This window comes from Camellia sinensis, chromosome 13 (assembly GCF_055761805.1).
Source record: "Camellia sinensis isolate YWXY chromosome 13, ASM5576180v1, whole genome shotgun sequence".
Taxonomy (NCBI): Eukaryota; Viridiplantae; Streptophyta; class Magnoliopsida; order Ericales; family Theaceae; genus Camellia; species Camellia sinensis.
This window is the reverse complement of record NC_138973.1, coordinates 57618689-57640573: the sequence shown is the minus strand read 5'-3', so window position 1 is coordinate 57640573 and position 21885 is coordinate 57618689. Positions and strand designations below refer to the sequence as shown.

The following is a 21885-nucleotide window of genomic DNA, read 5'->3' as shown; positions in this document are numbered from 1 at the left end:
CAAAAGATGTGCAAAATAATATTTTTCGTACATAGATTCTTTGTTTTCTCCCCACAATCATTAATTTCCTTACGTATTGTCTTCTTTACTGAGTCTGTAACGCCCTCAAAATTAACCCATTATATATATATATATATATATATATCATTGACATGCAATATTTAAAGAAAATAATTCATTAATTCATTCATCAGAGTATTACTAAATAAAAGCGTTACATGTAACATCAAATTAAATGCCCTACGGGCTAACATCTTTCCAAGCCAACACTTGGACACAGAATATGAGTTCTAACTCAAATACAAATAAAGCCCTAGGCTTGAATGTCTACATGTAATATCAAATAAATAAATAACAACTAAACTAAACAGAGTCTTCAACTCCAATTCCTTCCAAGCTAAGTCCTTGGAGGTAGCTTATCACCTGAACCTAAAAATGATGTTCCCATAAAGGGTGAGCCACAGCCCAGTAGAAAAATACTAAACCAAATATAAGCATTGGATAAAGCTATAGCATTCAATAGATGGTTAACCAAGATAATCAATTATAACTTGATACTGTCTCATGACACTAACGTCTATGACATGTTTCAATTCCCATTATTATCAATATGGCTCAGAACCTGGCCAAACTTACAACAGTGAACTATATATCACATTCACATTACTTCCAATATCAACAACACAGATGAGACTCAGGCTCATATCAAAACACTTCGTACTTCTCATTTGATACACATTTTAGTGCTGTATCAATAACATGTAAAAACACTTCAATATAATAAGCACACATAATAGTGATGCTAATGGAGTCCATCCCCTATCTCCTCCCAAACAAAAATCCGGTTTAGAGGTTCATCCCCTATCTTCCCCTAAACCGTGGAGTACATCCCCTATCTCCTCCCAAACAATATGCATATGCAATGCTCAATCAATACATGTATTTTCTGTATTAATTCAATAGTCTAAATTTATGACTTAAACAAATTGATTAGTTTCAATTTTCCCTAATCCACATGCAATGTCTACAACAAACACGACTATCCTCCACCGATAGCCCAAAACAGTTATTTCTAGACTGGAAATAAATATATCAACAATTCAATAGGCGAATGATTTTAATTATCCAACTACACCATTTAATCAATGAATTCCTCAATTTCATGCATTTAACCAATTTCCCCAATTTCCTTAAATTAATTATACAAATTAATTTATTAATACAACTAGGGTTTTTCCCAAAATTACCAAAGTACTCCCAACATATCAAAATACCAAAACTTAGAACAAAACTTATAGGATGGAGTAGGAAATCCCTACCTCGAAGAAAATAACCCGAATGGAGAAGACGAAGATGAATACCCAAATTCCAAAGTGCTCCAAACCACCAAACGTTCAGATTGAATGAAAGCCCTTGACTCACTCTATCTTTTTAATAAAGGACCAAGGTTAGATACTCACCCTAGGTAGATCAATTTTTAGAGAGAAGACAGGTTTAGAGAGAGAGAAAGAGAGAGAGACTCTCAAGGGGCGGTTTTCTAAAAGTTAAGAAAGAAAAGTAGGTCAAAAAGTGATCCAAAAAGTGAAATCTCGGACTGATGTAGTCGACTCCCCGCTCGAGCGTCAGACACAGACTCATGCTTGAGCGTGAAAAGAGCCGCTCGAGCGTCGATTGCACACTTCCAGAAGTTTTGCAGGCGATGGTACCCGCTCGAGCGCCAAACTCTCCGCTCGAGCGGAGGGACTGCAGAGTAAAGTACTGGGAGATGGAAAAACATGCTCGCGCGTCAAAACTCCCGCTCGAGCGGATAAGCAACAACGAAGAGCCCGCTCGAGCGTGAAGGCCAAAATCTGGACATCACCTTTTGGTTTCAAAGTGCAACCAACCTGTTTCAAACCTGCCCATCACAACCCAAGATTCAAATACAAAGAGGAAAGGCTAGAAGTGATAATGATACAAAAACAAGTCCACGGAACTAAGTCCAGAATACAGTATACAAAGGAAGGAAAAACCGGGATCGCTATAACCTCCCCCCCTTAAAGAATTTCGTCCCCGAAATTAGGTACAAGAAATTTTTTTTTTCTTCAAATTTAACAGTTTTCAATACATGTGATTCCCATTTCCATATCATGTTCAATCTCATGATACAACTCTAATTCTACCACACATTTAACATATGCAGTGTTACACTAAACTTCCATTATGAGGCAAGTTTCAAAATACTCCCATTAACCAAAACATAAGCTATGTTTCACAACTTAAGTTATATTCAATACACTTAAGGTGCAATATTACAACAAATTAAGCAACATATGCTCAAGCATCTACAAATAGATCTGGATATTTCTCTCGAACCTCCAACTCGCGTTCCCAAGTGACTTCCTCCACCCCGTGATGTTTCCACAAAACCTTTACCAAAGGGATGGTCTTGCCTCGCAAAATTTGATCCCGTCTATCCAAGACCCGAACCGGTCTCTCCTCATACGAGACATCCTCATCTACCTCTAAGTCGGTCCAATCCAATACATGCAATGGATCCGGCTCATACTTCCGGAGCATACTCACATGAAACACGTTATGTACTCCGGATAACTGCGGCGGCAAAGCTAAACGATAAGCAGCCTCGCCAATCCTCTCAAGGATCTCAAAAGGGCCAATAAATCGAGGGGACAACTTCCCGCTTTTCCCGAACCTCATCAATCCCCGCCTAGGTGATATCTTCAGAAAGACATGATCACCCACCTCAAACACCAAAGGTCTCCTCCTACGGTCAGCATAAGATTTCTGACGACTCTGGGCTGTAACAAGCCTCCTACGGATAAGCTCAACTTTCTCCGTCGTTTCCCTTACCAATTCCGGACCCAGCAAAGGTGCGTCGCCCACCTCGGCCCAGCAAACTGGAGACCTACACGGTCGGCCGTACAAGGCCTCAAATGGTGCCATACCGATACTAGACTGGAAACTGTTGTTGTAAGCAAACTCCACTAATGGCAAGTGCCTCTCCCACGACCCGCTAAAGTCAAGAACACAACCCTGAAACATATCCTCAAGGATCTGAATAGTACGCTCGGATTGCCCATCAGTCTGAGGATGATAAGCTGTGCTAAAGGTCAACTTAGTGCCTAAGGCACTCTGCAAGCTCTGCCACAATCTGGCAGTAAAACGAGGATCTCTATCTGAGACGATCGTCACTGGGACCCCGTGCAATCTCACTATGTCTCGAATATACAAGTCGGTAAGATGGTCTACCGAATCTCTCACGCGCATAGGAATGAAGTGCGCCGACTTAGTCAACCGGTCCACAACCACCCAAATGGCGTCACTACCCCGCTGAGTCCTCGGAAGGCCTACAACGAAGTCCATAGTGACATGCTCCCACTTCCACTCGGCAATAGGCAAGGGTTGTAACAAACCCGCTGGCCTCTGATGCTCGGCCTTCACTTGCTGACAAGTAAGGCACCTAGACACGAAAGCTGCCACATCTCTCTTCATACCCTGCCACCAAAACTGGCGACCTAAATCCCGATACATCTTAGTGCCTCCCGGATGCACTGCAAGGCGTGAATGATGGAACTCTCGGAGTACCTCCTCTCGACAAGACTCCGGCACAAACAGACGGTCTCGGTATCTCACACTGAGTTCGGGATACACCGTCAAACCCTTCTCACCCTTCCCACTGGAAATCTTCTCACGGAGGGATTCTACCTCAAGGTCACCCCCCTGAGCCTCTAACACTCGAGTCACAAGTGTAGGCTGTACAACAACAGAAAACAAGGCCGCAGCCTCAACGGATTCGCTCAGAAGTAAATCGAACTCCCCAAGTGCACCCAACATCTTCCACTCCTGAATGGCTATACTAGCTATGTCACCAACAGGTTTCCTGCTAAGGGCGTCGGCCACCACATTGGCCTTTCCCGGATGATAATGCAACTCGAAGTCATAATCCTCAATGAACTCCATCCACCTCCTCTGCCTCAAGTTCAAGTCTTTCTCTGTGAACAGATATTTCAGACTCTTATGATCTGAGAATACCTCGAACCTCTCACCATAAAGATAATGCCTCCAAATCTTCAAGGCAAATATCACAGCTGCTAACTCTAAATCATGTGTAGGATAATTCTTCTCGTGAATTTTCAACTGACGTGAGCCATAGGCAACCACTTTCCCTTCTTGCATCAACACACAACCCAGACCCTCTCGTGAGGCGTCACAATAGACTGCATAACCCAACCCTCTCTCCGGAATAATCAAGACTGGAGCAGTGGTCAGTCTAACTTTCAACTCCTGGAACGACTTTTCACAAGTCTCACTCCATACAAACTTAACTCCCTTCCGAGTCAAACTAGTCAAAGGTGAAGCTAACCTGGAGAAATCCTTCACAAACCGGCGATAATACCCAGCTAACCCTAGAAAACTGCGGATCTCAAACACACTCTTAGGCTGTGCCCAATCTTGCACTGCCTCAGTCTTGGATGTATCAACAGACACTCCTTCCCCAGAAACTACATGGCCTAAGAACTTGACCTCTTCTAGCCAGAATTCACACTTCCCAAACTTAGCATAAAGCTTATGGGCTCTAAGTAACTCAAGCACCACTCTTAAGTGTTCCTTGTGCTTCTCCTCAGAAGGCGAATAGATAAGGATGTCGTCCACGAAGACGACTACAAAATGATCTAAAAATTCCCGGAATATCCGGTTCATCAAATCCATAAAAACTGCCGGTGCATTGGTGAGCCCAAATGGCATCACCAAAAACTCATAGTGACCATACCGCGTACGGAATGCCGTCTTCGGAATATCCTCCTCCCTGACTCTTAACTGATGATAACCCGATCTCAAGTCTATCTTTGAGAAACAACGGGAACCCTTCAACTGATCGAACAGATCATCTATACGAGGCATAGGATACTTATTCTTAACCGTAGCCCGATTCAATTTCCGGTAATCTATACAAAGTCTCAAAGCACCACCTTTCTTTTTAACAAAGAGGGCCAGTGCTCCCCATGGTGAAACACTAGGACGTATAAAGCCCTTATCTAGCAACTCCTGGAGTTGGATCTTCAACTCAACTAACTCGGCTGGGGCAAAACGATAAGGTGACATAGAAATCGGTGCCGTGCCGGGCACTAAGTCAATAGAGAACTCAATCTCTCTGTGAGGTGGCAAACCAACAAGGTCCTCGGGAAAGACATCCGAGTACTCACAAACCACCCGTGTCAACACAATCTGGGTCTCATCACACTCACTACTCAAAAAGCTAGCAAGTAAACCACTTAGCTCACTCCGCCCTCGCGAATCATACCCCGGTGGCAAAACACTACTAACCCGGTCCCCCAGAAAATGAAAACATTCCCCGCTCACGGTACAACAAGTGACCCTCTGGCGGTAGTAATCAATAACTGCCCGGTATGACGATAACCAGTCCATACCCAAAATAACATCGAAGCCCTTCATGGGCATAACCACAAAAGGAAACGGAAGCCTATGATAGTCGACCTCTATATCACAACCCCTAACACCTTGTTTCAAGATCAACTCACCCCCAAGAGGTGACACTACACAAATAGGAGATGCTAACTGTGCTAACTTTAACTCCAAAACAGATGCAAATGCAGCAGACACAAAGGAATGAGATGCATCCGTATCAATCAAAACACTAGCAACCGAGTTGCAAAACAAGAAGGTACCTCTCACAACTGATGGTGCCGGCACAAGATCCTGCGCAGTAACAGCGTACACGTGCCCAGACGACCTCTGATCAACCTGCTCACCCCTAGGAGCATAAGATTGCTGCACCGACTGGGACGATGAAGCCCCCTGATTGGCCCTCGAGGCCTGACCCAACTGTGCTGGCTGATGACTCTGAATCTGCTTCAAACCAGATGCACCAGGTGTGCCACTCAACTGCGAAAAATACCTCTTCATATGCCCTGGCTGACCACACTGATAACACGAGAGTGGCTGGCCTCTACCCTGACTCTGGCTCTGAGATCGAGCCGAAGATGATGCTGCTCTCTACACTCCTCCCCTCTGAGGACAAACTAGAGACTTGTGGCCCAGCTGGCCACACTTGAAACAGGTAATGTCTCCCTGACTGCCTTTCCCCGAACTAGCACTCGGCACAGGAAAAGTCGATCTAGAAAAGCTACCCTGAGACTGCTGAGGATTAAAACCCTTCTGTCTCCTACCATCACTCTGACCATCCTGACTTCTCTTGGAGCCCTTCTGTCCTTCCTCCTCCTCCTGCATCATGATTTCCATGTGGGCCGCAGCATCAACCATACGCCCATAATCCCGAATCATAGTTCCCCCAACTCGCAGCTTGAGACCACGCCTCAACTTTTTCTCAAACTCGATACAACGGCGTTCCTCAGACGCCACTAACTCAGGTGCAAACCTGGACAAGCTAGTAAATGCAGCCTCAAACTCGGCCACTGAAGAACTCGACTGCTTAAGCTGGCAGAGCTGGTCTCTCAGCTTCTCCCTAATTGCTGGAGATAAGAACCTCTCCTGGAAAGCATATACAAAAGCCTCCCATGTACCTCCTATACGACCCTTAGTGAACTTCCACCACTGACCCGCATCCCCCTTCAGCTGGAAAGATGCCAAGGTCACTTTCAACCCCTCGTCTTCGATGCCAAGCATCTCAAACGTCTTCGTTGTCTGTTCGAGCCATTCATCTGCCTTAAGCGGCTCTTTAGGATCACCCACAAATTCATCCTGGTTAGACCGAAAAAACTCCCTCTTCAGAAAGGAAGGTCCTGCATCCGCAACAACAACCCGAACTTGATTCTCAGCTCTGAGAATGCCTACTGACTCCCTGAATGCCCCTGCTATTTCTCGAGCTAAAGCGCTCATAGCCTGCTGGCCTACTAGCTCGGCCACATTGGCCTGGCCAACTCCCTCCTATACTGTCGGAATCTCCTCTTGCACAGGCACCTCATGCCTACCCGGCCTACCACGCCTACCGCGTCCTCGTCCTCGTCCTGACATCCTAATAAAGGAAACAAAGACGTTAGCACATTAATAAATGTGCCGAAGCTAAACACTCACGTCCTAATACATTGGACAACAATAATTCATTCCACATAAGCACATAATCACATAAGCACCTACGAACTTCATTCCCGGATGATGATAGTTCCGAAGCGTTACTATAGTTCCGGTTGGAAGCAGCATTGATTAAGTGCCTTTCCAACAAGACTACTAGAAACTCAAGGGTCCAATCAACATCCTAGGAACTACATTCCATACCCACATAGTCACATAAACATGTTATCACGTAAGCATATAACATTACAATAAGTCTCTATCAAACGAGACGAACCCATTGTGATACTAATCACTTCCCACGTACCCAAAGTATTCAAGCCCGGTACGCTCTGATACCAAGTTGTAACGCCCTCAAAATTAACCCATTATATATATATCATTGACATGCAATATTTAAAGAAAATAATTCATTAATTCATTCATCAGAGTATTACTAAATAAAAGCGTTACATGTAACATCAAATTAAATGCCCTACGGGCTAACATCTTTCCAAGCCAACACTTGGACACAGAATATGAGTTCTAACTCAAATACAAATAAAGCCCTAGGCTTGAATGTCTACATGTAATATCAAATAAATAAATAACAACTAAACTAAACAGAGTCTTCAACTCCAATTCCTTCCAAGCTAAGTCGTTGGAGGTAGCTTATTACCTGAACCTGAAAATGATGTTCCCATAAAGGGTGAGCCACAGCCCAGTAGAAAAATACTAAACCAAATATAAGCATTGGATAAAGCTATAGCATTCAATAGATGGTTAACCAAGGTAATCAATTATAACTTGATACTGTCTCATGACACTAACGTCTATGACATGTTTCAATTCCCATTATTATCAATATGGCTCAGAACCTGGCCAAACTTACAACAGTGAACTATATATCACATTCACATTACTTCCAATATCAACAACACAGATGAGACTCAGGCTCATATCAAAACACTTCGTACTTCTCATTTGATACACATTTTAGTGCTGTATCAATAACATGTAAAAACACTTCAATATAATAAGCACACATAATAGTGATGCTAATGGAGTCCATCCCCTATCTCCTCCCAAACAAAAATCCGGTTTAGAGGTTCATCCCCTATCTTCCCCTAAACCGTGGAGTACATCCCCTATCTCCTCCCAAACAATATGCATATGCAATGCTCAATCAATACATGTATTTTCTGTATTAATTCAATAGTCTAAATTTATGACTTAAACAAATTGATTAGTTTCAATTTTCCCTAATCCACATGCAATGTCTACAACAAACACGACTATCCTCCACCGATAGCCCAAAACAGTTATTTCTAGACTGGAAATAAATATATCAACAATTCAATAGGCGAATGATTTTAATTATCCAACTACACCATTTAATCAATGAATTCCTCAATTTCATGCATTTAACCAATTTCCCCAATTTCCTTAAATTAATTATACAAATTAATTTATTAATACAACTAGGGTTTTTCCCAAAATTACCAAAGTACTCCCAACATATCAAAATACCAAAACTTAGAACAAAACTTATAGGATGGAGTAGGAAATCCCTACCTCGAAGAAAATAACCCGAATAGAGAAGACGAAGATGAATACCCAAATTCCAAAGTGCTCCAAACCACCAAACGTTCAGATTGAATGAAAGCCCTTGACTCACTCTATCTTTTTAATAAAGGACCAAGGTTAGATACTCACCCTAGGTAGATCAATTTTTAGAGAGAAGGCAGGTTTAAAGAGAGAGAAAGAGAGAGAGACTCTCAAGGGGCGGTTTTCTAAAAGTTAAGAAAGAAAAGTAGGTCAAAAAGTGATCCAAAAAGTGAAATCTCGGACTGATGTAGTCGACTCCCTGCTCGAGTGTCAGACACAGACTTACGCTTGAGCGTGAAAAGAGCCGCTCGAGCGTCGATTGCACACTTCCAGAAGTTTTGCAGGCGATGGTACTCGCTCGAGCGCCAAACTCTCCGCTCGAGCGGAGGGACGGCAGAGTAAAGTACTGAGAGATGGAAAAACACGCTCGAGCGTCAAAACTCTCGCTCGAGCGGATAAGCAACAATGAAGAGCCCGCTCGAGCGTTAAAACTTCCGCTCGAGCGTGAAGGCCAAAATCTGGACATCACCTTTTGGTTTCAAAGTGCAACCAACCTGTTTCAAACCTGCCCATCACAACCCAAGATTCAAATACAAAGAGGAAAGGCTAGAAGTGATAATGATACAAAAACAAGTCCACGGAACTAAGTCTAGAATACAGTATACAAAGGAAGGAAAAATCGGGATCGCTATAGAGTCTATTTCAATGTTCTGTTTTTGTTTGTTATAGGTCCTCAATTTCTCCATCTTAACGTAGAAGTAAAGCTATACCTCCTCCATCCCTTCGTCTCTAGCGGTTGCATTAGTAGGTGTGTTTTTTAATTTATTTGCTTTTAATTAATAGCAGGGCACTGGCGGGTGTGCTATTTTATTTATTTGTGCTGTCTTTTTTTATTTATTTGTTTCTTTTAATTGATAGCAGGGCACTGGCGGGTGTGCTACGTTATTTATTTGTGCTGTCTTTTTTTATTTATTTGTTTATTTTAATTGATAGCAGGGCACTGGCGGGTGTGCTATTTTATTTATTTGTGCTGTCTTTTTTTATTTATTTGTTTATTTTAATTGATAGCAGGGCACTGGCGGGTGTGCTATTTTATTTATTTGTGCTGTCTTTTTTTATTTATTTGTTTCTTTTAATTGATAGCAGGGCACTAGCGGGTGTGCTACGTTATTTATTTGTGCTGTCTTTTTTTATTTATTTGTTTATTTTAATTGATAGCAGGGCACTGGCGGGTGTGCTATTTTATTTATTTGTGCTGTCTTTTTTTATTTATTTGTTTCTTTTAATTGATAGCAGGGCATTGGCAGGTGTGCTACGTTATTTATTTGTGCTGTCTTTTTTTATTTATTTGTTTATTTTAATTGATAGCAGGGCACTGGTGGGTATGCTATTTTATTTATTTGTGCTGTCATTTTTATTTATTTGTTTATTTTAATTGATAGCAGGGCACTGGCGGGTGTGCTTTTATTTTGTTTGTTTATTTTAATTGATAGTAGGATACTTGCGGGTGTACTGTCTTTTTTTTAGAGGGAGATGATGTCACAAGAGAAAGATTGAATTCATTTTTGGTTGAACTCAAATTTGTTGAATGACATGTAAATGTCTGGAAATTCTGAACTGATACTTTTGCTTCCCACCCACGACAAAAATAAACATAATTTTGAGGGACTAGAGAAATGTACATGTTTGAAAAGAAAGAACTCTAGGGCAAATACATCACAAGAGAGTCTGGTTCAAGTAAATTCATTAATTTTGATAGACATTTGAAAATTCTATACTGAGATTTTTGCCTACAGCCACCCATCACAGACGAAGCATGAATCCTCTAGAGTGTTTATTTTATGTTATTTTCAAGTGATTCTACATATATAATAATTGCTTCCAAAATTGTGTTGTAAGTAGTAGAGAGAATAAGGTATGGAGGGGGTGTAAAATGAGAAGACAAATAGTTGTAGTCCTATTTAAACCCTCTTTACGGATAATAAACGAGCTGAACAGTTGATTGTTATAACTTGCTTTGATAACTTTAGCGAATTTTAAAATTTGTTCAACTTTGGTTCGTTAAATTTTCGAGTCGATATCAAATGAGTTTTTCTCAAGCCGACCTGAAGTAGTTTGGTAGTTTTAGATTCATCAAACAGAGCCGAACAAGCAATTAACTATTCAAGTTTGGCTTATTTACTTAACGAACTGAGCTCGAACGAGTTTTTAATGAGCTGAACAAAAGTCGAGCTCAAGTTGTTTGGTTTGTTTATCACTCCTAAAGTTGTTGAAAAAGTTGCCAATGGTTGGCGGATGGCAGTAGCTGGCAACAATGGTTGGTAGCGGTAAGGTGGGACAAATAGGTGACACGTGTATAATTAGGTGATATTTAGACAAGTAATTAGAAAAGTACGTGACATGTGTACAGATAAATAACGTTTGAACATATAGATAAATTTTTGGACAGATAACCTCCTTTTCATTTGAACACGTGTATATTTTTTTTTTTTCATTCGAGGGTATAACCTCCTTTTGCTTTCTATTGATGTTTTTATTTTCACTACCATTTTCATTTATATTAAAAAAAAGTAATTTGCTTGGTAGGGATATACATAATATCACTTTTTCCTGAATAATTTTTGATAGGGATATCCCCTAGTATATCAAAAAATTTGCCCCTATGTTTATGTGTGTTGTAATTATAAGAACTCTCTCGATTCTTATTTACTTGGAATGGTGATCCATAAATATATGGGTCCCTCTTATTTTCATTTTATTTTTATTTGTTTTATTAATTCTTTGCTGTAAAGTTATAAGTTTGATTAGTTATTTGCTATAAGTTGGACAGTGTATAACGTTATACTTGCAGGTGTGTTTTAGAGCAATCCAAATACCTAAAAATAACCCAAGTCAATTAAGAAAAATACCAAAGAACCCAAATGAATTGCCTTAATGAGTCTCCATATATTTTTATTTATTTCCTTTTTCCTTTTCTTTGTTTCTATTTTATTGTGTTTCTATTGATCAACCAATATTTTGATTGTTGATTACAGAATCATTCTCTATTTATTTTGATTTTCAATAACTATGTCATTAATGGCAAGTTATTGAATGCTTTCAATAACTATGTCATTAAATCTATGTACATTATTCTACTATTGTTTTTGTCTATTATTTGCTCTTTTACAAAATTCTCTTATGTGATTTTAGGAATTTTCATTCATTTTATAAGATAATGTTATTCTTTTCGTATTGTTTTTGATGTAGTTATCATGGATCCTTTTGGATGTACCAAATTTGAGCGCAAGCTTGAAGATGACGAAGTTTGTGGGAATAAAGAAGAATTAGGTTCCCATGCAAATGACCCTATTCAAAGTTTAACCAAGAATGTGGTTCTTGAAATGCAATTCAATTCAGAAGAGGATGCCAATGATTTCTACAATCAATATGCTAAAGTTGTGGGATTTAGCATTAGGAAAGACACGCGAACAATGCAGGCAACAAAGGTTCTTAGTAGAAAATGGGTATGCTCAAGGCAAGGCCAAAGAGCAAAGCAACACTTGGCCCGTATTGATCGAAAAAGAGCTTCCAGGGCATTGACTAGAGTTGGTTGTGATGCTCATTTCCGCATAAGGTACAATCTGGATGTAGGCAAATACATTGTCACTCACTTTAACATGGAACATAACCATCCATTGGCAACATCACCATGTGTGCCATTTCTTCGATTGCATAGGTTTGTAAAGATCCCCGACAATGCTCAAGTAAAGACTTTGCATGATGTTGGTGTCAAGACAAGCCAGATAATGGATTTGTTGGTGCAACAATCTGGGTCTTTCGCGAATGTGGGCTTTATTCACAAGGATTTGCACAATTATATTCAAGCCGAGCGCAAAGTAGAAATGAAGGATGGTGATGCGGAGTGTGCTTTGGCTTACTTATGTGCAAAAGCTGATGCTGACCCTTACTTCTTTTACAAGTATGACAAGGATCAAGAGAATCGGCTTGACAAATTGTTTTGGGCAGATTCAAGGTCTCGCCTAGACTATGCTGCATTTGGTGACGTGTTGGTCTTCGATACAACTTATAAAACGAATGCATATAACAAACCTTTTGTTATTTTCGCCGGGGTCAATAACCATTTTGAAACCACCATATTTGCATACAGCTTGTTTGTTGATGAGACAATTGCAATATACACATGGGTTTTGCAGAAGTTGTTAGAGGCCATGGATAACAAAAGACCGGTGTCAGTGTTGACAGATGGGGATATGGCCATGCGTGAGGCAATACAAAAAGTCTTCCCGAGTGCCAAGCATCGTCTATGTAATTGGCATATGCACAGAAATGCCAAGCGAAATGTTCGAGTTGATGGATTCGAGGGACATTTCAAGCATCTCATGGATCTTGATGCGAATGAGGTTGTATTTGAGGAAGCTTGGAGTAAGATGGTTAGAAAATATGGCCTTCAAAATAACAAGTGGGTATCAAACACCTACAACAACAAAGGCATGTGGGCTCAGTCATATTTGCGTGGTCATTTTTTTGCTGGAATGAAGAGCAGTCAGCGTTGTGAGGGTATGCATGCTTTTTTCAATGAGCGCCTCAAACGAAAACTGAAACTATTCGAATTTGTTAGATGTTTTGACATGGCCCTTTATTGATTACGGAACAAAGAAGCGGATGCCGAGGCAAAAACTGACAACAGTGATCCTTGTCTTACCACAGCACTTCAGCCTCTAGAGAAACATGCAGCAACCATCTTTACCAGACGTTTGTTCTTAATGTTCCATAATGAAATAATTGAGGAAGCATTGTTGATTTTTGATGGAAGGAAAGAGGAGTTCGATCATCGCATATACAAATTTTCAAAGTACACTGAATTTGGTTCCACATCAGAAGTGTCATACCATCCCGCAACTAGCATAATGAAATGTAGTTGCAAAAAGTTTGAGTTCATTGGACTTCCTTGCAGCCATATGATTTCTGTGATGAAATGTGAACACATGACTGAAATTCCCCCAGGTTGTGTGATGCATCGTTGGACAAAGCAAGCAAGAAAGGTTGGTGAACAACATTGCCAAGCCCAATTCTCTAGCACTCTCACACAGGAGACACGCTTTGGGGTTCTTTGCTCCTTTTTTACTGAAATGTGTTACTATGCCTCACAAACATCTGAAGGATTTGAAGAGGCTAGGAATGCATTTTTCATTATGACATGTCGGATGAAGCAGCTTTGCATGGCCAAGGGAACTAATGTTGATGAAGGAAAAAGTTCACTACCGCCATTTGGGGTTGGGGATCCGAAAGTAGTGAACACGAAGGGGAATACTGCGGGATCCTACATGGCTAAACCTCGAAAGCCAAGGCGATGCCAATGTTGCAGGTATACATTATATTGTGCTTTGTGTCTTAATTTTTTTATTGTGAGGTAGTCTTGGCATTTTTGTTCTCTTTAATGATTGGTGATTTACTTGACAATGTAGGGTCGGCCACACGAGGAGAACTTGCCCCCAAAACGATCATAAAACCGGACAAGTGGGTAGCAATTTGTTTGAGGAATACAATGATTATGATCCAATTGGTACCCCCACCCCTTTTACACCGAAGCGTCCCAGGAATAATATGAGGCCATGTAAGATCCACCCTGTGAAGAGACGACTTTTTGTCACTAATGTGGATACGTCTCCAGTGCAGTTGAGCAAGGATGTTAATGACTTGCGTAGTTGCGATGCACAAGTTGTCCAAAATTCAGCGTTCACTGATGCGGATACGTCTCTAGGTGATTACTTTTATGGCATCTTTTCAGTTCACATTATGTTCATTTTGTTTACATTTGCTTTGCAAATTTTATGTGTGGCTGCTTAATTCTAATTTCTTGATATGCCAAGATAGATTTTAGCTAGAACATTTAGATGTCATAACTGATTATGATGTTTACAACTTGATTATGGAAATAAATAATTTACGAACATAAAATGACAAAAGAGTGTGTAATGACCAATATATCAAAATTCAATTTGTTATGATTTGAATCATAGATTTCAAGTGAACAAACCTTAACGACAATATAATTTGTTTCTGCAGGTGTTGCTGTGGGTAATAGTTGATATGATCGAGCGGGTGATATTGGAAGTTAAACTAAGATTTTTTTTTTAATTTTTTTTTGAGGACTTAAATCTGTTAGTATTTTGTATAAATACTCTTAAATGATGGTTGATGGATATTTGTTTTGCTGTATGGAAGTTCATATTTTGTATGCACACTTCTTTTTTTCCTTGAAGAAAGAATTTTGTAAGGAATTATCATTCACCAAACGAGGTTGTAAGAAATCCTACACTGCCTTGCAATAGTAACTTGCTTTTCAATATTGTTGATCTTCCGTCCAAGTTCATCAAAAGACACTTCAAGATGTATATATTTGTGTGGTTTTAATATCGTTGATGGATCAATTCTTTAAGATGTATATATGTGTAAGGTTTTAATATAAATTTTAGACCACCGTTGCACTAGCAAAGGCTATAAAGCCATTTTGTTTAGTGTTTTTGCTCTTTAAGATGTATATATGTGTAAGGTTTTAATATAAATTTTAGACCACAGTTGCACTAGCAAAGGCTATCGTTGATGGATCAATTCTTTAAGATGTATATATGTGTAAGGCTTTAATATAAATTTTCGATCGTTTTTTCCTATAAAATATTCTCTTGAAAATGGCCAAACTGTCATTTGGTATCACACACTGTATTGTTCTAATTTATAGAAGTAGCTGCCTCTGCCATTCTTGACAGCAGATTTTGCGAAGTATCTGAATTTACTCTTGACTGCGAATTTGTTAAATGTGTTTTTGTTATCCATATTTTATCTCTTTTACGTTTATTTTAGGTATGGGATACATATAATTATTTTGTGAAGTGATTGAGATAATATAGCCACGGAAAATTAGAGAAGCCTGAATTGTGATATCTTTTTTGGTTCTTGAATTTGTTAAGGAAAGGAAAAAGTTAATTTAAAAAAAAAATGAGAAGCAAAAATTTCTTACTGGGGTTTGGTTGGGCTGGGTTTAGGGTTGCTAACGAATTGAAATTTATTATTAATATAAGTATTATTATATATTTTAATAATAATTTTGTATTTTTTTAATTTTAATAAGTAAATTAATTTAAATTTAATTCATTTTTAAGTTCGAGTTTGAACTTGGCTCGTTTATGTAATTGAGCGAGCTCGAGTTCAACAAATATTTGACGAGCTGAGCTTGAGTTCGATTTTTGAAGCTCGACTAAAACTTGCTCAAGCTCGAGTTCGACTAATTCTTAATAAACGAGTTTAAACATTCAAAATTTTGATTCGGTTCGTTTGCAACCTAGTTGGGTTTCAAGGAAGAATGCATAGGAATTTTTCAAAACATTATTTTTCTTGCATGGTTCCTAGAGAAAAATGAATAGACACAAGCTAAAACACTTTGGTATTGTTTTATTTTAATGTTTTGTATTCTCGAAAATAGAAAAAACGAAAACGGACAACATTTTTTTTTTTTTTTTGAAGTATACTTTTTATAAGAAACTTTAAAGTTGTTATTTGAATTTTTCAAAACTGTTTTTGCATAATAGTAAAAATGATTAGTTTTATTTTTGAAATCATGAAAAATAAACGCCGCCCAATGTCCTACCCTAACGGTACTATGACGTCACTATGATATTTAGCGACGCTTTTGAAACGCCGTCATAGATATTTATACATTTTAAAAATCCAACCGTTGGGGCTGGGATATAGGGATGTTTAAAAAACGCTGCCATAGCCTTTTCTTTTCTTTTTAATTGTGCTAAGATTGACATTTAAATATAGCGATAGATATTTATACCTGTCATAAACGATTATTAAGAACTAATAATTGATGTATATTAAATTAATAAATAAACTAAAGCTTGAAAGCAAAATTCATGTTCAAATTAAAAATAAAAAAAACAATGCATTGCATACCCAAGAATAGAAACAATTCATGTTCAAATTTTAAATACATCAATTAAAATCAAAGTCGTCTTTGTTCGCTCCCACAACCTTATCCACTATCTTTCCTTCTTTCAGGATCACAAAAGTCGTATAGCCTCTACTTCCATTTCAATTCACCCCTAGCTCTGAGTTCTGCACAAGGTAGCACACTTGAGAATATAATTTTATAACAAAGGTTGAGTTATAAACTCAAAGTTCACGAGTTTAAGAAATGCGATAACGTCATTGATTGTACGAACTTATGAAAAATAAAAAAGAATAGAGCATCACCAGCTTTATATTGCGCGATATCACCAACAATAGGAGCTGAATTATGCTTGTATATCACAAGATCAAGTAACAAGCGAGCCCTATGCAAATAGTCAAACTACATGCCAAATGTAGTGAGTATGTAAAAACATCACACATTATAAAATTAGTCTTCATAAAACATAAGATACTGATAAGTGGACAGTTGGGTACGTATAAATGTAAGTACCTTGATTACACCCGAAGGCAAAGGTTTCCCTTGCATATATTTGATGACGAAAAGACCACAATCATAGCTATAGGAATGAGTGTAGTTGTAACAATAGAGTCAACGAACTTAGAGATTATAACATTAATGCTTATTTAAAAATTAAGAACGATAATGTAGTGTATTACTTGTTGTCTTGGCGTGGCATGTCTTCCAACCATTGAAATGCAAACGAACTAACATCTTGAACGTAATCTTCTCCATGCGCATATTGAAGCAGCTTATGCAATGATTGTACCTGTTGGTGGTAGGTAGTAAGGTACATAGATCAAGAAACAAAAAAGTGGATACAAGTGGGGTATCATAATGGTTATTCTATTACCAATAATGTAGCTTGATTTTTTCGATCCTCATCGGTGTCAATACATCTGCTGGAGTCGAATAGATAGGTAACCCGTTTTTCCATGTTTACATTCAAGCACAACCAGTGGTTTTCCCTATGGTTGAAGGGCATGTAAATCTAAAAATATAACGTCGAATGTACATGCAAAAAATAAATAAATACATAACATGGATCAAATGTTATTGTGCATGGTAAATTTGGAAATTGGGTAATAGTAGTATTTTATCATGTTACCTCATCACAAGCATGAAGGGGGCCAGTGTATCTGTAAATTCCAAAATAATCTTCTACTATATCTTTCATTGTGTCATCAGAAGGTTGACAAAAAATCTTTTGCTGCATATTCAATTTTAACATATAAATAACTTGTGCCTAAATAAAAAAAGTCTTTAGGTATGGCTAATACTTACCGATACATGGGTCGAAAAGTACCAAACCTTGTGATCCTTATTTGGAAACTTTTTCCTTTGTTTATTTGTCAATTTCACAACAATGAGATTTATAATCTGCAGTGCAAAATATATGAAATTTATGAATAGGCAAAGTAAAGTAACTTGGATGATGGAATGGTAGCAAATAAAATAGGAGAAGGAGAAAAGTCTTACACACGAGGATATCCACTGATATGGTTTCAAGGACCATAATTCCTTCCGCGTGGCAGATTATGCTTCCACGTAGTGCAGTTTCATCCGTACAAGATATTCCCTAGCACATGGATAACTATGTGAGTTAGAAGGTATAGTACTTCATACATAACAAGTTAAAGGTAGTCAAATTGTACCCTTCTGAAAAAGATTCATCAAATGCATATCGTAGAACGAGACTGTCATAGTCATTTAATGGCTCTGGCAAAGGCACGGATGACTTGTAAAGGTATTGAGAAGAATAGTGCATAAAACAAATCAAGCTTGGTTAGTGTATGTTCATGAAGATGGTTAGTGTATGTTAGCGCAAAATAACCACATATACAAAAGATACTATAATAGTTAGTTCCAAACCTTTGGGATTTCAGGAACAACATTACCCCCAAGTTGATCAAGTAAATTATCAAATAGCTGATACAAGTAAAAGAAAAGTAAGAAACAAACCCTATTTGTTACACATGTATCAAATATGTTTTGAGACACAATCATTTAGTTTACCTCATCGAGATTGTCATGAATATTATTGTCAACGTTGTTGTCAGTTGACGATGACTTCAACTGTGGTCTTTTCTTCTTTAAATCAAATTTCACAAAAGGTGTACGCAACCACTGACTGGCTTTGCAATTCTGGGTCCCTCGAGTTTGAGGACCACGAACAACACTACATGATGATGACATTGTTACAACATTCATTTCGACTGCCTTTGTATCGCTCTTTTTTGCGCGCAATCGCCCCTTTTGTGGAATAGAAAGTTGTTCATTATTTAATGCTTTCCCACCAACCAATTTGGCTCGTTTCTTTGCAACTGCCTTTGCATTTGGTGGTGTGAGGATTGGTTTTGTTTTTCTCAAATGCAAAGTTTCCAATGGTTTTTTGTCATTCATATTCCTTATCTCATCCTCATCTACAAACTTCGGGGAATTGGCTGCAACCTTTCGATACCACTATCATCGAGACCAACCATTTCAATGTCAATTCGATGCTCCTCATGTAGTTTGCTTGGTGGTGTTTTAACATGTCCACCATCAATTGGAATGCGTCGTTCTAACAACTCAAGAATTTGACCAACTTGGTTCTCCATTTTGACCAGTCGCTGCTCCGCAAGTAGTTTGCTTGGTGGTGTTTTAACTTGTTCTCCATCAACTGGCATGTGTTTTTCTAACAACTCAAGAATTTTTTCAACTTGATTCTCCACTTTGGTTAGACGTTTCTCATCTTTATCTTGCCTTGTGTCCTTGTGGCCTTGGACCAAAAGGGCATGAATTTCAATGACTTGTTTCTCAACTTTAGCCAATCGGGAGTCATCATTCTTGTCAATTCTTCCCTGGCTAAGAGTTACTGCATTGGACTTTTCACCAATGTTAGGCAAAGCCACCTATTCACAGATATACAATAACTTGTTAATGTCACAGGTGTAATGTAAATTGAGCAATAGTTATAAAAAGTCAGGTGTTGTAAATATTTACCTCAACATTTAAATATCCTCCCAAAGCTTTAATTTGATTCAAACCCTACTTAATTTCTGAATTGGCCCAATAGGATAAGCGAGGAATGGAGTTGGAAGTAGCCACCAACTCCCTTTTGCGAGCAAATTGTTCCAAGTAAAATAACTACATGGGAAAAAAAAATAAAAAAAAGAAGTCATTTTAATGTGTGTTAGACAATATACAATAAAAAATAATAGATGAAATAATTACACATCAAGGGGAAGTACCATTAGAAGAAGCAAACAGCCGCACATAGCAGACCGCTCTTTGACCTTGGCAATAGCAATGCGGTCGACAAGAAAATCAAGGGTGTGCTTTGCCCAATTGAATTGACTGATGGACTCAACTTTTTTAACCATTTTAATGAATGATTGGTGTACGCCTGCCTTTGTGGTGGGGCACAAGAGGGCTCCAATGATGTATAAGACAAATTTCCTTTTAAATTCAGTTCCAGCATCTTTTGTTTCAAGCAGATAAGATTTCAAAGATGTGAACAGAACAAATTTATTCTTCATCGCAAGTTCATCACATAGGTTTGTAATTTCATCTATGGACTCTGTTAACTTCACAGGTAGACCATTGGAAGGTAATCCCATCAACTCATGAACATCTTCTACGGTGAGAAGCATTCGAAGACCGTGGACATTCAATGAATGAGTTGAAGGATCAAAGTTCTGAACTAACCAATGACACAAGTCATGATCTATGTGCGTGCACCTAAGGCTTAGGATGCCATGAAACCCCATATCACTCACTGCTTGTTGTTGTGCTTTGTCCAACCTTCTAATAATCTTACAAATTGATGTAAGCTCAATCCGGGTTTGAATTTTTACTTTTGGAGGCTTTTGTTGGACCACAGTTTTTAATTGGGCATATTGTTCAGATTGCAGCTTTCCCATTTGTATATACTTATTTTTTTCTTCTTCAGGAAGTTGATTCCATTTGTCCCCAATATCCTACATTACATGCATAAAATCATATGAACAATTACATACAAGCTTACAAGTACAAAAGGAATACTACAAACAACAAGAATACGTTGCACTTACCTTCACGTCTACTTTCATTTGGGTTTTTTTTAACTCCATTGATTGTTCTTGGCTATAAACATATGAAAATGAATATAAGAATTCGTATAATGGAAAATATATAACTACATACAAATAGATATTAACGAAATACCAAAAGAAAATGAATGGAGTGATCGGGCGCTTTGGAGGATCAGTCGGCTTATCCATTAGGCTTCAATCAGAATTCCTTGTAAAGAAAGACAACAAAAATAAACTCATAATATCTTTGATTAGGAAAAAAAACAAACAAACAAAAATCTTAAAGGTTATAGTACATTCATCAAATGCACGACATGCATGAATGGATTTGTTTTATAATAATGTAGTTAACAAAGACTATGTTTCCAATGTAAAAAGGAAAGACACTAAAAAAAATTCTAATCATAAACAAAAAATGATACCCCAGTAGCTTAGGTCACATTACCATAAAAAATAGATTAAAGAAGTTAATTTTTTTGGACAAAATTTGTAATTTGGTAAGGAAATTTTTTTGTCGCAAAAAGGAGCCAAATATTTTGGCACCATACGAATTGATAATAAAAACGACATTGTTTTTTATTTTATTTTTGGGACTATTGTAGAAAAAAATAAAAAACGATGTCATGGTTATGTATAGCTCCTTTGCTCCTTCAAGTCTCACTTTAGGTGTACAGTCAGAAGGTTGAATATCTTTATTAACTGGTTTTACTTGCTTTGGTTTTAGCTATGTTGTGGTTCACTTTCCCATATTTTATCTTGCTAATTTTTTTTTTTTATTCTCTGCATGGGTTTGGGGATGGCTTGAACCACATAAAGCACTTGAAAATTATAAATGTTTAGGGAAGCAATTTGTTTTTTAGAATACAAAATACAAGAAATTAGAAAATGAGAGAATGATTTGATACAGTTGTATTCAGTAATATACATACACTAACTAAAGATTTGATGCACTAAGGACCCTTGCATACTGCTATACCCACTGCCACTCACAATTGAATCTTGGGTTGTGAATAGTGCTTCTCTTGTATTAATGCTATGCTTATTATTTAATTTTATTATTTATATTTATTCTGTCATTGATACTTTAGATTCATAATAGATAATACTAATATATGAGCACTACTACAAAATTGGTTAAAGGTCACAATTTTTAACTTTGACCTTATACTTTTAGTCTTAGTTTTTTTTTAATACAAAAACTGTGATGAATGAGGGGGT

The 21885-nt window shown here is 38.1% G+C and overlaps 2 protein-coding genes across 2 annotated transcripts; one reads left to right on the top strand and one right to left on the bottom strand.

Moving 5' to 3' along the window:
- The first annotated feature begins 11891 nt into the window (after positions 1-11891).
- On the top strand, positions 11892-14088 carry LOC114271710 (protein FAR1-RELATED SEQUENCE 5). Its single transcript, XM_082900539.1, has 3 exons — positions 11892-13197; positions 13297-14005; positions 14055-14088. The coding sequence occupies exons 1-3, from the start codon at positions 11892-11894 to the stop codon at positions 14086-14088; spliced, it is 2049 nt and encodes a 682-aa protein (XP_082756665.1).
- A 2433-nt stretch (positions 14089-16521) lies between these two features.
- Positions 16522-17572, bottom strand: LOC145789140 (uncharacterized). Its single transcript, XM_082901039.1, has 5 exons — positions 17466-17572; positions 17272-17381; positions 17105-17171; positions 16897-16993; positions 16522-16758 (listed from the first exon to the last, which is right to left on the bottom strand). The coding sequence occupies exons 1-5, from the start codon at positions 17547-17549 to the stop codon at positions 16724-16726; spliced, it is 393 nt and encodes a 130-aa protein (XP_082757165.1). The 5' UTR covers positions 17550-17572; the 3' UTR covers positions 16522-16723.
- Positions 17573-21885: the final 4313 nt, after the last annotated feature.

Coding starts and splice junctions, on each gene's coding strand:
- LOC145789140 (XM_082901039.1), bottom strand. CDS start 17,549: ATGGAAAAACGGGTTACCTATCTATTCGACTCCAGCAGATGTATTGAC. Junction 17,382..17,465: donor AAAATCAAGCTACATTATTG/GTAATAGAATAA, acceptor TACCACCAACAG/GTACAATCATTGCATAAGCT. Junction 17,172..17,271: donor ATGCCACGCCAAGACAACAA/GTAATACACTAC, acceptor TCATTCCTATAG/CTATGATTGTGGTCTTTTCG.
- LOC114271710 (XM_082900539.1), top strand. CDS start 11,892: ATGGATCCTTTTGGATGTACCAAATTTGAGCGCAAGCTTGAAGATGAC. Junction 13,198..13,296: donor GAGCAGTCAGCGTTGTGAGG/GTATGCATGCTT, acceptor TACGGAACAAAG/AAGCGGATGCCGAGGCAAAA. Junction 14,006..14,054: donor AGGCGATGCCAATGTTGCAG/GTATACATTATA, acceptor ATTGTGAGGTAG/TCTTGGCATTTTTGTTCTCT.